Genomic DNA, 16969 nt, shown 5'->3' on the forward strand with positions numbered 1-16969 from the left:
GTGATCGTTGTCATGGCAACGGAGCTGTGCCTGCAAAGGCTTTTCTAATAGCATATAAGGGGCTCTGGAGCTTCCTGAGGTTGTTGGTAATTATCTTCTTAAAAAATATGTTCTGAATATTGTGAGCATTTTAATGGGCTCTGTTCCATCCCGATGGGGACTTCTGAGGGCCGTATCGGTCCCCTATCTTAAAGTGAAAAGACTACTCTTCGTTTTGCCTTCTTGTTTTTTTTTTTCTTTTGTGCATGCTCTTATATGGAAGAAGAATTGCTATCCCATTGTTACATAATGCCTTGCACATAGTAGGTACACAAATAATTTTATTTGCACAGGCAAAACAGACGAGCTTTAGATCTAAATATTCTTTATTAGATTAGCATTTAGATATACTGTTTTATTAAACGGTCTTGAATCTCAAGCCAGGCAGGCCTCCCAGAGCTCACGGGGTCAGAACTCCTGTCCCTTTTTGTTTTCACTCCACTGTGAGCCTAACTCTGGTAAAGAGCTGCTCATCACCCCCTTCTGGGAGCTCAGATATAGCCTCAGCTACCAACTTCCTAAGGGTACCTGCTCTTCAGGATGGGTTATTGTCTGATTTAAACAATTTTGTTTCTGTTTTGGTTTCCTTTATCTGCAAATACCTACTGAGCCTTTATTCTGGGCCATGCATCTTGCCAGACACTGGGAATTCAGAGATGGCTGGGACAATGTGGCTATCCACGGGGAGGTCACTGTCTAGCGGAGGACACGGGCCCAGGATGCAGTAAGCCCAGGACAGTGTTACGAGTGTGGTGATGCATGAACGTGCATGGGAAGGAGGGAGGTGAGCTAGCAACCGTCTGGTCCCCTTGTCTCTCCTCTCCCTCCATTACCCCATCCTGAACTGCATGTGCTGGAGACCCCTGAGGTGCTAATTCTCCGTAAGACAGAGGAGAGAGCTTACTCCGTGCCCAACTTTTTATACTGAGTCACTCTGAAGGCTACTTAACCTCCCAGGTCTGGGGGAGCCAGAGGCTCACAGGAACCAAGGGCCACTTTGTGACCTGTACTTAGCTTACATCCAGCCACTTTGCCCTCACATGCTGTCTGATGCTTCTGAGCTTTCTCTTTTTCTCGGGACCCAGATTTGCAGTTTCACTTGTTGGCAGGGGGACCTCTGGAGAGGGGTGGGAAGCTTCACCAGCAGGAGTCCCCAGTGTCTTTTGGGGGTACAACACAGTGAACAGTCTCATTCTCCATGTCCCTCCTCCAAGTCTGGGACATCTGGTCCACCTAGATTTCGCCTGGTAGGGTCCTTGTGGTGGTGGAGTTCTCAGGGATTTTGGGAAAGGGGTATTGGCTGATGAAGTACCCCAGCCCCTTCGACCCAAAGCGTGGTTGCTGGTCTGGCAGTAAGTCAGCATGAGCTGGAAGCTGGTTAGAAATGCAGAGTCTCAGGTCCACTCCAGACCTTCTGAGTCAGAATCTGCATTTTAGCAAAATCCCCTAGTGATCACATTAAAGTGTGAAAGCTTACTGCTCTAGTTCCTGTGAGAGCTTACAGCCAGATGAGCAAATACAAGGCACGCATCCTTCCATGGTTCCTGCGATCATGGCAGACACTGCTAGCTGATCTAGGCACCCACTTCTCCACCAAGTCCAGATCCAGCCTCAGAATCCTTCTTAACACAGTGTTCCAGGCGTCATTAGCAGGCAATCAGAATTAGCCCAGAGGATAAAAACCCATTTGCCCCACCCCCACCCCGCCTTTGTGAAGAATTCATCCTAAAAACAAGGAATGCCTAGACCTTCAGGGTTGAGAATTATGCCCCTAATCATTCCCCAGGGAAGAGGAAAGGAACACAAGCGCCCACTGAATGAACAGCTGTTGGCCATAAATCAGACCCAGCTGGTCCTCGGGGTCAGGCAGCGAGCTGGACGGAGCAGGGGAAGCTGCTGTGTGCCCCTGGCTCCTGCATGCCCCCCCTCAGGACACAGGGCCGGTCCATACTTTCTGGCAGCTTCCCTGGGGGTTTTGTTTGATGACTGAGCAGCAGTTAGGTTTAAACCACTCACGGGTGATTATTGTCCTTGGGAAGTGTGTGTGCTCTGTTAGAAGACTAGGGAAAGAAAGTCAGGGGAACAGAGAGCAGGAAGAAGATCAGGGGTAGCTCTGATCATCGAGTAGAAAGTTCACGTCCCATCCCGTGACTGGCTCTTGGGGGCATCTCATGTAGGCCGGTTAGGTTAACCTCGAAGGGTCATCAGGATGCTAGGATTGTGTCCTGTTTTAATGGAAATTGGGCAGGACCAAGAAAATGTTTTGGGAGATGCATGTTTATCTTCTGCTTCCAGCAGCAGCTTCTAACCACTGAGGACTCCTTGCGTTTCCCCAACATCTATGGACGTACCTCAAGCTTTGGAAGATCTTATTTACTGAACAAATGACATTTCAAAGTAATATATGACCCGTCTCCCCCCGCCCCCCCCCCTTTACTTTGGAGGACTCTAGTAACTGTGACTCTGGGATCATTTTTGCCAGATTTAATGCAGTTCTGGTACAACACAAAGGACTGTGGGTGGTTGAGTTGGCCAGAGCAGTAAAGAGATTTAGAAATAACAGAATAGTCTTTGGTTCACTTCACTACTGCTTGACCTTGAGACTCAGCTGGGGAACTCGAAACTAAAACCGGTTTACGCCCTTGCATTGAACAGATGGAGGATGGGAGGGTGGGGTGGCCGGCCCTAGGGTCCTGTGGATGCTTGGGTTGCATCACGATGCTGATTTCCTGCCTGCCTGAGCCCTATACCTGCTTTCTCTGGTTGGAAGAGCCAGCCTCCTGTTCGCCATTTCAGGGTTAGTTAGAAGAAACCTGCTCAGAAACGATCCAAAGATTCATCCAGAAACCATTTGGCATAGGTGTGGCCTGAGAGAGAAATGGAGGGGAGGAAGAGGAGGAGATGAGAGTGACCTTCGATGAATCTGGGTAGGAAATTAGCTGCAACACAGAAGTCTGTCGGAGTCTTGGCCAATGTGGCCACTCTTCTGATAGAATCTGACATCTGAGCTTCTCTTGCTTTTCCCTGTCACAGTGGCAGGTGGGGTGGGCAGCATGCACGGAGAGAGGGCTGGGGAGCTGGGGGAGGTACTAAGAGAATTGGGAAGAGCCAGTGTTACAGGCCTGGAACTCAGAGGTCAGCACGCCTGCCAATTCCCACATACGGAGGTTTGCTGAGCACCTACTATGTCCAGAGATGTGCACACATCCCGTGATGTGCAGTTTGATGAGATGTCAGTGTTTCTAGAAAACAGATTTCGAATGAGACTAAGCAAGGATGAGGTCTCCACAAAACTGTGCTGTAGAGGCTCTTCCTGGGACAGGTCAGTAGCCAAAAGGGTGATTTTGGGAAGGACACTCCTAATGAGTAGGGAAGGGTCCTTTGCACCTGTCCAAAGAAGCTGGCGGTTGGTGACCTGCTGAGACCGTCTGCATCCGCCCGGGAGCCAGGGCCCCGCACGCAGACCGACCAGCTACACACAGTCCGGCAGGGATGTGGCAACAGTGGTTTGAGTCTCGCTGATGAAACAGATGTTTGAGTGGAGGGGTTTTTATTTTCCTTCAGTTACAGCAAGGGCAGGGGGCGGAAATCTGATTTCTCATCCATCAGCTATTCTGAGATGTATTTGTAACAGTGAGCTGTCCTGAAGAACGTTTAAAAGGTCCATAGACTCAGCCCTGGATACAGATCCTGAATTCTACCGTGTGACCTTCGGCAAATGACTTCACTTCTCTGAGCTTCCCTGTCCTCATCTGTAAAGTGAGGATAATAATACCTACCTTATAATGTTACCTATATGAGGAGTAGAATGGGGTTAAAAATTGAATTCTTTGTGCTTGCAACTCACTCTTCGCTTACAAGCCCTTAGTAAACGGTAGATATTCCTAATAATTTGGAAAGCAACAAAATTGCTTCCTGAGAGTTGATGAAGTCAGCACATTCTGGCATAGTTTAGGGATGTACAGAAGCCCGTTTAAGGACTAGAGCAGTTCATAGGCCAGCAACACATTTCTGGATAGCAGAGGTTTTAAGGATAAATTGTTAGTCAGAGGGAGGGTCTGGTCACCAGCGGAAGCAGAACCAGGGGATGGCTAAAGAGACCCATCAAGGGCTCAGTCTCAAGGGTCTCATCGCTTTCGGGGAGGTGGATGCATCAGGCTTTCTCTGATCCCCAAGATACAGCTGCCCTGTTCTGTGTCCACATTGTTCATCAGGCCCCCTTCTACATGATCTGGCCTTCCCCGAAGGCCGCCTGGGAGGTGATGCCCAGATCAGTGGCTCTAAGCATCTTATCTGCCCGGCGGTTCAGTTTCCCCAGCTGAGAAGACGCTGCAGCCCACATCCGCCTTGCCGGCACGAGTTGGCTTCCTTGAGCTGAGCACCTGGCTCCAGTGGGGGCGTCTTTCCGCACACCTGCATTAGAGGCAGACCCTCGCAGTGGGCGCTGGTGGTGACAGCTGTCTGGGGGGCCATTGGCATTTCCTGGTTGATACCCCCCCCCCCCCAGCATTTTCCAACCGGGTACCATTGCATCCGAAACAGCGGCAGGGAAGGATCCCAGTCGGAGTGCATTTGCTCCTGCCCTGTCTTCCCCAGAGCGTGAGCTGGTCCGTGTGTTTGTGTTTCCGTATTACCACTCTCGCTTTGCTTTTGAAACAGCAACAAAGAAAGAGGAATATTGGTCTCTGTCGCTGCCAGTACCGTGCATGCCAGAATCTCGTGCTTGCTGAAGCCGCCAGATGGTGGTGGGGACTGTGTGTGGTTTTGTTTCCTCTGCTTTTTGAAAAGTCGTGAAGTGGGAGAGGCTGGGGAGTGCGAGCTTGGCTGCAAGATTGTCAGCTGATAACAGTTTGCAGTGTCTTCCACCCTGCATGTGGGCACAAGGGTGTCTTCCCAAACTGTGTTGCTGACCCTGTCCAGCGTTTGCTGAGTGCACGGTATTAGCTGTTCCGTAAACACCAGCTGGATCATCCATCGCCCGTAAGCCACATACAGTAGCTGAATAATACAGTTTTTCAAACAGGAAACTCCATGTGTTTTTCTCTTCCGCGAAGATGGAAGCGGGTGGTTGGGATTGCCATTGTAGCAAAAGGGAAGTTCGGCTTCCTTTGTGGGGGAGATTTAAGGGTTTATTTTTAAAAATCTTTATACTTTTTTTTTTTTTCCACTTTTGTCCTAGGGGACCCCATGAGGACAAAAGGGGGCAGATCCTTCCACTGCTTAAAATACTGCTCACATTTCTCATCTGTTAGTTTCCTTGAAATCAGATTGTGGATTTGTTGCAAGAACATACTTGGGTGATCTAAGTAGCACATGCAGAAGTGTTGGGTGTTCTTGAAACCATGGTCAGGGTTAACGTAAGGTGTTTGGATGCTGTTCCGTGACTGAAGCCTGACCAGTGTCTCTACTGAGTGGAGCTGCTTACATAGCTAATGTGAATGGTAAACTGTCTGTATGGTAACCCGTGATACCAGGAACTGGTTGTTTCTTTCCCCTTCTCCTCCCCTCCCCTCCCCTCCCCGCCCCGTCCCCTCCATTAAAGAAATGTAGGGCATCAAATGATGCCACCTTTTCCCTGTTGTCCATCTCTCTGTGCCCGAGGATAAAAATAAAATGCTGATGAAGCCAAAAGAAACACAGTTAATTTGTTCTTAATATCCTGAGTGCCTTCTTTGACCTTTAAATGAAAATGATGGTGCCCCTGACAGGAACCAGCCTCCTCACAAATGCACAGGGACGGACTTGGGTGTGTTTCCCAAACATGAGAAAGGACAGCCAGTGTGGGACTCCTCAGAGGGCATCAGGAGCTTCTTTGCTAATTAAAGGCTGGAGTGTGATGCTGAGCAGTAAGGAACTGCTGGTTTGTTGCTTGGTGAGTTTTCCGAGGGACCTTCCTGCCCAAAGGTCACCCTGAAAATTCCTTGCTTCCACGTTTGGATGAGCTGTGCGTTCCATGAGGACTGGGGCTGTCTCCCTGTCCATGGCATGGGAATGGGACCGCAGTAGCATTTCCTCAGTGTTTGTTGAGTGTAGGAATGCCGTGCCGTCTCTTCTCCAGCATCCTGGCTGCCATAAGATGCTTTTCCTTAGAGGAAGAAAGAGGGTCAGCCTGGAGGTCACCCGGAAAGTCCACTTTCTAGAGCCTCAGGCCGGTCTGCCCACCTCCAGCTGAGGTCCAGTTGGTCCCCTGCCTGGAGTGCCGAGTGCTCCCTACAGACCCATTATGTTGTTGGTCCGGCTATGGTGGTGCCCCTGATGGCCCTTTGGACTTGGCCCCTTGGACTGGATATTTGGGTAATGCGTGGTCTTGGTTAGGGCTTCATGGTTGAGCTTCTCCAAGGATAAGAATTGAGCTCCCCTCTTTCTTATTAGAATTCAGGCTCACACTCAGGTCCCCGAGACACTTTTACTCCCCCTTTCGGAGTCCGGGTACCACCACTCAGAGCTGTGAGAACCCCGAAACCTGCCTGCAAGATGGCAGAAGTGGGGCGCCAGCTTCCCCGTCAGGTGCGGCGCCGGCGTGTGTGCGGAGCCGTGGTGGCTGTGGCGAGGGCGGCAGATGGTGTCCCCAGCCGTGCCCTGCGCGGTCTGGCCAGAGCGGCAGGTGACGCACGCCGAGGCAGCTTCTGTGATGCCACGCCCGGGCGGTCTTCCAGCCGGCCGGCAAGGTGAAAGACTCCTGATGTTTCAAGACTTCGGGGCTCTTGAAGAGCAGTGGCTGGAGAGAAAGGACAGACATGTCCTCCTATACTGAGCCCACAATGTAACACCCTGCCACAGGCCATTGGCAGGAGAGCTCCTGAGTGCCCTGTGAGGGTACTGAGTGGTGGAGTCCACAGGACCTTTCCTTTCCATCCTTTCCTGGAAGGAGGGCGGTGACACACCTGTCTTGATCTTGCAACATAAAAGTAAACCACAGAGATAGAGAGCTCAGGACACCTTCAAAAGCTGGCTAGCCAAGGACAGCTGCCTGCCTGTTACGGAGGCCTGGGGGCACTGAGAGATTGAAGCTCACAGCAGCCAGGTGACCGTGAACCTCTTGATACCACAGCTCTGAGTTCCATCAAATGACCACTTTGTTGATGCATAGCTAAGCAGACCTTTCCAAGGCAGACCCTCTGGACCGCTCCTTCTCAGCCTTTGGTCTCCTGAGATGTTTGGAAAGAAGGAATAATCCGGGCTTTCGCAGAAAACGCCCATTGTACTGTTAACTTGCCTTCCATGTTCTCATCAGCCAGCTGCTTGGAGAAGGGCAATATTCCATGTGGGAGAAGTGAGGGCCATCCTCTGGTGGCTGGCACATTGATGTGGACAGTCGCTCCAGCCAGGCCAGAGTTACTCTGGCCCCTGCCTTCCTGTTGGACTTGGCTGATTATGGCCACACCAGAGCCCTACTTAATTGGCCCATTGATGTAACCAGCGCTCTGTCTTTCTCTAGAAACTGTACCAACCCCTGCCTTTAGCAAGCTCATAGCTGGTGGGCTTCTCTCTGTATATCCACACAGTATGGACCATTGCTAAATTATTTAATTATGAGGTATGTAAATCTTTGGAATATGAGTGTAAAATCAAGATTGGTTATTTCTGTGAAATAAGTGGAATGCTTAAAATATGGGATAGAAGCAAGTTGCTTTTAAAAGGAAATATCGCCATCAAATGGCGTATGGATGAGGCAATTGTGAAAGATTAGGGACAAGATTGTAAAAAACCTGGGATACTCAGGCTGTTTCACAAGAAGCCCAAACTCTGAATCATAGGTGATGCATTTTGGGTGTGATGTGCGCAGCAGAGATGACCCGAAACACGAACTGGCACGACTGTTTAGTAGAATACAGTCATCCACATTTGAGTCTAAGCAAGTTAGACCCTTCCCGAGGTCACACAGCTAGTGAGTGGGGGAGCTGGGCTTTGAATCCACATTGTTTCCCTTCAAAGCCTAGCTTACTTAACCCTTTTGCTCTACTGCTTTTCTTCTTGATCCCCGTGATAATTCGGGAGATGGCAGGGATCTGACTCCAGATCAGCCACGGTGAGCGTGCTGCTGTGGGATCTCCATGGCCTGCAGGCTACATGGGGTCCGCATGTCACTCAGGGATGGAGCACTGGGGCTGGTGGGGGGGAGTGGAATATAGCTGGGAAGGGACCCCCAGAACTCTTTTGAGGTCAGTGGGGAGGGGACGGGGTCACATACCACAACAGGTAAGATCTGGTGATTAAACAGATACATTTTGGGAAAAGGTTCCTGATACAAATACGTCACAGGGTGACGTAGTCTTATTTGGTATGTGTGGCGTATCTGGCATGTTTGGTGGTTGTGCGCCCAGGAACCACACACAGCCACCCCTCTGAGATCTCTTAAACTTTAACCAGGTGGGTGCGGGGAGCGATTGCGTGCATCCGCGTGCACAAGGACGGAGCACCTGCCCAGGCTAGGGTCGCATGGCGCCTGCGTGTAGATCGGAGACACTGTGGGGCTGTCGGTGCTTCGCTGGCCTGTGTCCAGACAGAAGTCACGAGCTGTTCAGTGGCTAGAAGTCACTTTCGTATTCCACCGCCCTTGTTCCTCTGAGCCCGTGTCGGTCCCACGAAGGAGCTCTTCCTAACTGCATGGACGGTGGAGCTTCGGTGCCTGGGATCGGGCCTGTCTCTGCCCCCCTTTCACGGCCGTGTGGATCCTTCTGGTATTTCACCCTGGAACATCAGCTACCTCTGGTGGAATCCATGTGTCCCTAGGGCTGCAGGGGAGGGAATCAGTGCCTGTTGACTTTGTGGGGAATGTCGGTTGCGTGTTTTGGAATTAATGTTTCTCTAACGGCAAGTGAAGTCATTTCTTCATCACATGAACAGGGGGTGCCTGTTACCTCTGCTCAGGATGCTGGGGGTGGGCAGCAAGCCCGCCTCTTGGAGCGGCGCAGTGTGTGTTGGCGGGGCCACCGCCGTCCCAGGGAAGATGTCAGCTGTGGCTTGTCCAGGCCCAGCGCCGAGATCAGAGAGCTATCCTTATGGGAGATGGTCACTGTTCCCCTCGGCTGGTGGCTCTCAACAGGCGCGATTCTGCGCCCTCCCCCCCCGCCCCCCCGGGGACATTTGACAGTGTGGAGACATATCTGGTCATCCTGACCTGGGGCATGCTGTTGGCACCTGGAGGGCCAGGGACGGACGCTGCGGGACACCCCACAGTGCTCGGGGCAGCCCCGCACCACAGAGAAGGATCTGGTCCAAGAAGTGAGCCGTGCTGGGGTCGAGAACCCCTGCAGTAGGTGAGCGGCGCTGTCCCTTTGAGCCCTCTCCTGCAGAGGCTTCGGAGAGCCTTCCCCTGTCCTGTGGCTCTTTCGGACTGCTAATTAGGCTCCCAACAACATGAGCCCTCAGAGGGCCTCCGGGAGGTACAGTGACTTATTGTGGCCCTGCGCTTCTTAAATCTTGCTCCCCCTTCCCCCCTTCTGCTGCAGAAGCTGGGCCCGACAGACCGGCTTTTCAGCCCTCGCTGGCCACCTGCATGCTGGAGACCCCACCATGGCCGGTGCATTAGTCCCCCGCTGTGTGGGGAGATGGAAGCCGCCTGCCAATGAGGCAGCGTGGAGGGACGGGGACGAGGCCACGGATGCATGCCACTGTCCTGCCTCTCTGCAGAGCCACCGTGTGGCAAGTTGTAGTCTGAAAGGGTGTAGTCCTCTCAGACTTTTCAGGGGAATGATTGTGGCTCAGTGCCTCCTTATTTTCCCCCGTCGTCCCCCAAATGACATAAAACAGTTCATATTCTGTTTGTGACTTTAATGTGCCTCTTTGTCCTCAGTTGGGAATGTGTCCAGTTTGTCATAGTGGGGAAGGGCCTTTGGGTGTCCGTAAAAGTGGGGCTTGGATCTTTGCTCTACCACTTCTCAACCCTGGGGTCCTCAGCAAGTTAGTTCACCCACCTGAGCTCCAGTTTTTCCATTTATAAAATGGGGACAAGAATACCAACCCCACGGTGTGGCTGCAAAGATTGCGTTCCCTGCACCATTTCATAGCCTCCCCCCCCCCCCCAGCCAGTCCACTGACCCCTCAAAGGTCAGGCCCTTGTTGTCATCTTTGGAATCACTTCAATTCTTGCTCCAGGCAGATCCTTATTATGGGGTGCATTGAGTCTCCCAAAGAGAGAGGTCGAAGTCTTAACCCCCCAGTACCTGTGAATGTGACCTTATTTGGATATGAGGTCTTTGCAGGTGTAATCAAATTAGGGTGAGATCATTAGGGTGGGCCCTAACCCAGGACAGCTGGTGTCTCTATAAGAAGAGAGAGATTGGGACACAGACGTGTGCAGAGGACAGAATGCCTTCGCAGGTACCTCGTGTGAGGACGGAGACACACAGGAGACTGCCCCTCGACAACAAAGACAGAGACTGGAGTGATGCATCGACAAGCCGAGGGTTGCCTGTAACCACCAGCAGCTGGGAAGAGGGGGCAAGGATTCTCCCCTGCGGGTTTCCGCGGGAGCACGGCCCTGCCCACACCTTCATGTCAGACCTCTGGCCTCTAGAAGTGTGAGACAGTACATTGTGGTTGTTTTAAGCCAGCTGGTTCGGGGTGCTTTGTTACGGCAGCCCTGGGAAACGGATGCAATACTCAATAAGCATTTGTGGAGTTTTTAAGTGTCTTCAGGTGCAAAACAGAGTATTCTGCCCCAGCATTCATACTCTGATAGCCTAGCCTCTGGACTTTTGTCTTTTTTCTCCACCGTTTGTGTCCTTTGCAGTTCATCCAGTGTAGATCACTGACTAATTTTTGTGCTACTGTATTATAAAAACCTTTGCTTGTTACAGCAGAAAGTTCTCATGTGTACCGTGTTGGAAAGAATTAAGATCTTTGCCATAAAGCATCTTTGTGTCGCTCAGCAGCTACTGCCCAGACTGCGATTTCTTTCAGCAGCAGGTTGCTTCCTGGTGCTCGGGGGAAGCACAGGAGGCCCATGCTCCCTTCCCTCTTCTCCTTTCAACTGGCAAGAAACAGAACCAAATCAAAGTGGCTTTAAAAATAAGGAAATGTATGCTCTTGCAAAACAGGAGCTCCAGGCCCAGGGATTGCTCAGGGTCTGTGTGTTAGTGTCCCAGCTCAGGGAGGTCACTGGGGATGCCGGCCCCTCTGTCTTCTGTCTGGAGGACAGGTCTCATCCTAAGGCAGGTGTCCCCATGGCCATAATGATAGCTGACTGCAGCAGATGGGCAGCCTGCTTTCTGTTCGTGACCTGTGGGATCTCTTTGGTGTGTTGATGTTAAGATCAGGGACATTTTCCCCATAGGCGTCCACAACAACTTTCTCTCTTTGTCCCATCCCTGAACCAGCCACTGCCAAAGGGGGTGGAATTAGGTCATTGGCCCAGACTTCACCATCTGAGGATGAATGGGCTCTGGAGAGAGACACGCAGTGCCCCTGGGCACTCTCCAAATTACTGACTCTTATGCAATGTGGTAGGCAGAATACTGCCGTCCCCAAAGGTGTCTCCATCTTCATCCCAAAGGGGACTCTGCAGCTGTGATTCAGTTAAGGATCTTGAGGCAGGGAGATTATCCTGGATTATCCAGCTGGGTCTGTGTAATCACAAGGGTTCTTATAAGAAGGAGGTAGAGGATCAGTGTCAGAGAAGATGTGAGGACCTTGCAGAGATCAGAGAAGAGAAAAGATGCTAAGCTGCTGGCTTTGAAGATGCTGGAAGAGGCCACAAGCCAAGGGATGCAGGCAGCCTCTAGAGGCTGGAAAAGGCAAGGAACAGATTCGTCCCTAGAGCCTCCAGAAGAAACACAGCCCTCCTGACTCCTTGAGTTTAGCCCGGTGAAACAGATTTTGGACTTCTGACTTCTAGAACTGTAAGATAATAAATGTGCATTGCTTTAAGCCAGTAAGTTTGTGGTGATTGATTATAAAAGCAATAGAAAGTGGATATACCATTGTTCCTTTGGATGGACCTTGCATCAGTCTAGACCTTTTCTAAGAGAAGACTCTTGTATTTATTTTGAATATTCTATAGTGTGTACGGGGAAGACACACAAAGATGTATGGATTAAACAAAAGACAAACCCAACCCCCCTGGTCCTGCCTCCAGGTATAGGCCTGCCTGCCTGGTGATCCGCTCTCAGAATGGTAGATGGTGGCTCCTTCCTTCAGCACCAGGGCTGGGTGTGGGGAATCCAGAAACAAGTAAGCTCTTGTCCTCACTCACAAGCTGCTGAGTGTCTCAGCTATCCATTTGATTCCATAAATATTCTCACTGTCAGATCGGAGCCCTTCCAGATGTCTGCTCTGTCTTTGTAGCTAAAGCCGGTTTCCTCTGAAGCTTTTTCAAACTTGCTGATTTTTTTTTTTTTTTGGTGAGTTTTAGCAAGGGTCAGGAAGAGCATAAGATGTTAAGCACATCCACAGATCGAGCTATTTTTAGGGTGCCCCATGTTGCTGCGATCAGCAGTAATTCCCGCGGACGGGTCCCGGAGTCCGTGGCGGAGGTCACCCGCCTGTCTCCTGCCCTGTGCCAGTTGGACAGAGACACGCTGTTTGGAAGTTGTCTTTGCTGTTTTCATTTCCTCCCCTCTCAGGCTTTCCTGTGCTGCGGGGGCCCGTGTAGGACCTGCTTGTTATCGTACCATAGACTGGCTGTTTCTGGGAAGCCTCCGGCTTTCCTGGGGGCGGCACACGACCGGTGGCCGTCTAGGGAAAATGTCTGGGAAGGTAACAGAAATAATGGAGCGGAGAAATGGGGGGAGGGAACCGACCTTGAGTGATCTTTTCCAACCCCGGAAGCCCGTCTTGGGGAAACTGAGGCAGGGGTTATCCGTGAAGCAGTTGCCCATCCCTGCGCTCTCGGCGGTAGCTTAGCAAGGACAGGAGCTCAGTTCTGTGGTACCAGTTCGACATTTCTAGGCTGCACAGCCAGAATTGGAGAGCGGGGCCTTAAAGGCCTAACGGCCCTCATAGCATGGCGCTCAGTACATTTAGCGGTACTCATTCTAGGCTCTTGGCTCTGCCCCTGCCCCACCTTCCGCTGTCTGTAGTCAGAGCCATATACTGAGTGGTGAAATGCATAGGTTCTGGAGGCTTAGCCTGGGTTGGAACCCCACTTACTAGCAGCGTGACCTTGGGCAAGTTCCATAAGACACTTCTCCTATCTACGAAATGGGGATATAATTGTACTAGCAGAACCAGGAGCGTTTCGAGGATTGAGGGAGTTCCTGTGTGCACGGCACTTCTCCCTGGGCCCGGCACAGCCTGAGCTCCACCCAGGTGACTCACCTTCCCACGACCTTCAACACCGCGGCCTGGCCTGGAGAGGGCTACATTGCTATTCCAGCGCCGGTCTGTGTTCTATGCTTTATTTACCCTGCTCCCCAGAATGGGATTCTGCTTCCAGTTTTTACTGTTGTCAGCAGCATTTCAAGGACTGTCCTCCTGGGGAAGGATTTGCTCTCGTTCTTAATTGTTTTCTCTGGTTAAACTTCTAGAAGTAGAATTGCCGTGTCAAAGAGGGGACTTGTTTTTAAAGGCTTTGCTGGATGGACGCTGCCAGATTCTCCTCCAGAAAAGGACTAGTTTACACTCCTTCCAGCAGTGCATGAGTGTGCCAGCTTCCTTGCATGGCCAGGTTATTAACTTTTAATCAAATGAAGGCCCAGGAAAAATAGGAGAGATTTCCCTTGGGGATAAAGTGTTACTTGCCTTTGCTCGTTAAGCAGTAAAAGCTTGCCTGCGTCACGCGTGCAGGCAGCGCCCTCTACTGGTTTTCCCTGGTGGAGAATGGTGAGCGGCAGTAGATGGGGACGCCCAGGTGGTCTCTAACTCCCGGGAGTGGCTGCAGGTGCTGGGGGCTAAAGGGTGCTAAAGGGTGACATTTTACCAAGACTCCCGGCTGGCTGTGCCCAGCCTCAGGTGACCTTTAGCTCTTGCTCGGTTTTCTTACAACAGTGCTTCACAAACTGGGATTTTGCTCCCCAGGGAACACTTCATACTGTCTGGAGACATATCTAGATGTCACAGATTGGGGGGCGGCTACTGATTTGTGGAAGGTCAAGGCCAGGGATGCTGCTAAACATCCTACAATGCACAGGATCCCCCACCCCCAAACAAAGACTCATCTGGCCCACATGTTCGTAGTATTCGGGCCAAGAAACTGTGTTTTAGAGGAATGGGGGAATTGTTCTAGAAGGCTTCTCTTTTCAGACTAAAATAGGATATAGAAATACTAATATTTAATATATATTACTATTATCACTAATTTTTTTTGGTTCTGGAAACCTTTGTGCAGAATAAAATGGAAAATAGGAGGAACTGAAATAGCGCATTGGCATTTCTAGAAGAGCAGGCAGAGGGGGAGACATGAACTCCAGTAATGTCATCAGTACTAATAAGGGAGGGCATTTTTTTCCTGTTAACTTGGCTTGGTTAAACCTACCATAAATGCCTGCAGCTTTCCCTTGAAGGCCTTGTGTGTGGAAAATTGTGCTTTACTGACACTCCCCACCCCCCCCCCCCGATTTCATGAGTCCTAGTATTTTCATAACATTTATAATTGCGCTTTCCAGTGCTTGATGCTGAATTCCCATCTGTGGTTGCAGTTTGCTCCCCCACACCCACCTAAGTGCTGATTCAGGCATTGTTTCTAGCAGGGGGAAGGAGGGAAACTTTATAAATAATCTGAAAGAGGGTGTGCCCGAAGGGGGCAGTAGGACAAGAATTTCGGGAAAATCAAACCGAATTACAGCTTACTTTGACATTTGTCGAGTCTGAGGACCTCTTTCACCAGCCTTACCCCAAACCCTTTAGGAAAATACTCCCTATTTCATTTTGCTTTGGCCTCGCTTGTCTCCGAATGACTTGTATTCTAGATTATGTGTTTTGAAACAGCTAGAGTGTCCTTATTAGCTGTTCTAAATAATGCTAAGGGGGTTATTTGGCCAGAAGTGGAAAGCTAAACAAAACAGAACAAAAACAACAGCTTTTCCTTAAATATCAGATACTATTTTGATCGTCTTCCTTGGGAAGTTATTTTTCACATTGCAGGTCACGATCCGTTAGTGGGTCGTAAAATCAATTTCTGGGTCACAGTTGGCATTTAGAGAAAATCAGAATAGAAAGTATGATTGGGCATTGTGTATAGTAAAGGTACCTTTTATTTTGGTGATAATAGAAAAATGCGTCACCACATATATTTACACATGTGCGTGCGTGCGGGCATGTACACACGCCTGGCAAGAGGCAGTGGCTTGGGTTTTACCCCGTGGTGAAATCCAGCTTCTTTCCAGATGATTCCGTTCTCTTTTCAAGATTTCAGTGATCGCGGCTTGTCTCCTGTCCTCAGCTTTGCCTGTGTTTCTTTTTCAGGTGGAACCAGGGAGATTGGCTCCGCCCTGACCAGGATGTGCATGAGACACAGAAGCATAGAAGCCAAGCTCAGGCAGTTTTCGAGGTGAGGAGCGCGTCTCGCCGGGATCTCACCGGCCCTTGCTGGTTTCCGGGGAAGGGGCAGCACTTTTTTCCCTGTAGCGTTGCAGTGCCCACAGCCCGTGATGCTCCTCCCTCACTGATCAAGTGTTCGTGGGCCTTCTGCCGCATGCCAGGCTCTGGGCGGGGTGCTGGGGGTGTAGCGGACAACCGGACGGCCTGGGTCCCTGCCCTCGTGGAGCCCGCACCCCACTTTGTGCTCCTGTGGGTCTCTCCTGGCGCCCCGCCAGCGTGCGAGCAGGGCACGCCCCCTCTGCAGGAGCCTCTGGAAGGGGAGCCGTGGTGCTGGGGAGCGGGGCACGCGCCGTTACCCGGGGGCATCCTCTCTACCCACCGCGGACAGCGGTAACCATGGAGCCCTCCATGCTGCTGGCCTCTTGTCTGTCTTACCAGCATCCGGAGTGGGTAGAACTGGCAGTGGTTGGCCAGGGATTTGGAGTCACCAGTGTTCCAGTGGGGGGTGGAGGGGAGGGACATTCTTCCAAGCAGATCGGAGCATTCTGCTTTACGGATCGTGAGTTGTGTGAGGGGTTGCCAGTGTGAAAGGCCTCTGTCCCTCCTGGCCGGGCCACCATGGGAGGTGGCAGAACGTGGTGGGAAGTGCCTGGTCTTGGAGACCGGTAGGCCTGGGTTTGAACCCTGGGCTGGCCGCTCAGGCGTGGGCCTCTTGGCTGGAATCTCAGCTGCTATAAATTGGGGTGCTTGTGAGAAATCATGGAATGTCCACACATTTCGAGCAGAAAGCGCCTGGGTAGCAGGTGATGACGTCTGCCCGCCTTCCCTCCTGCTCGCTCCCAGACCATGCAATGCCTCCTCTCCCACGTGTCATCCGGGTTTATTTGCAGTAAATAATGAATGAATGAATGAATGGCGGTACCCTACCCCATTTTAGGGATGAGGAGACACTGGTTCAACAGCCAGTGTTTATGGAGCACCTACTGTGTGCGTGGCACTGTCTTAAGGCGTGTGGGCTATAGCAGTGAATAGGACCGTGCCCTGTCCTCATGGGGCTTACACTCTAGACACCGCGTACACCTCCCACAACGTCAGGCCGTGGGAAATGCCACGAGGCGAAATCCGTGGGCTAGGAGACAGGTGGCCCGGTTCCACCCTGGGTGGTTAGAGCGAGTCTGTTCAGAAGGACGATTTGAACAGAGACCTGGAAGAAAGGAGGGGGTGAGCTGTGCTGAATGGCTGGCGTGTGTGTGAGGGAGGGGAGGCCCTGACGAGGAAAGGAGGGGATTGTACCAAGAACTTCAAGATTTTCAGGAGGCCCACGATCAAAAAGTAACCTGAGAGCACCTTTGTAGTAATTCTCACCAGTGCAATTCGAGCGATTTATGGGCACTTGCTAATTTTTCTACAACATCTCTGTGACGTAGGAATGTATCCATTTTCCTTCTGTTACACAGACATAAACCCTGGGGGTCTGTGCCTCTCACGGTTCCTCTGTGTGGGGGGTACC

General features: G+C 51.3%; 1 protein-coding gene across 8 annotated transcripts in view; it reads left to right on the forward strand.

Annotated features, from left to right (window-relative positions):
* MTSS1 (MTSS I-BAR domain containing 1) overlaps positions 1-16969 on the forward strand; it is a 160007-nt gene that overhangs the window by 109237 nt on the left and 33801 nt on the right. For all 8 annotated transcript variants that reach the window (XM_078072024.1, XM_078072028.1, XM_078072030.1 and 5 more), the window contains exon 4: positions 15385-15469. In XM_078072024.1, coding sequence (XP_077928150.1) covers positions 15385-15469 — 85 coding nt within the window. The remainder of the gene's footprint in view (positions 1-15384; positions 15470-16969) is intronic.

This window comes from Halichoerus grypus, chromosome 5 (genome assembly GCF_964656455.1).
Source record: "Halichoerus grypus chromosome 5, mHalGry1.hap1.1, whole genome shotgun sequence".
NCBI classification, from domain to species: domain Eukaryota; kingdom Metazoa; phylum Chordata; class Mammalia; order Carnivora; family Phocidae; genus Halichoerus; species Halichoerus grypus.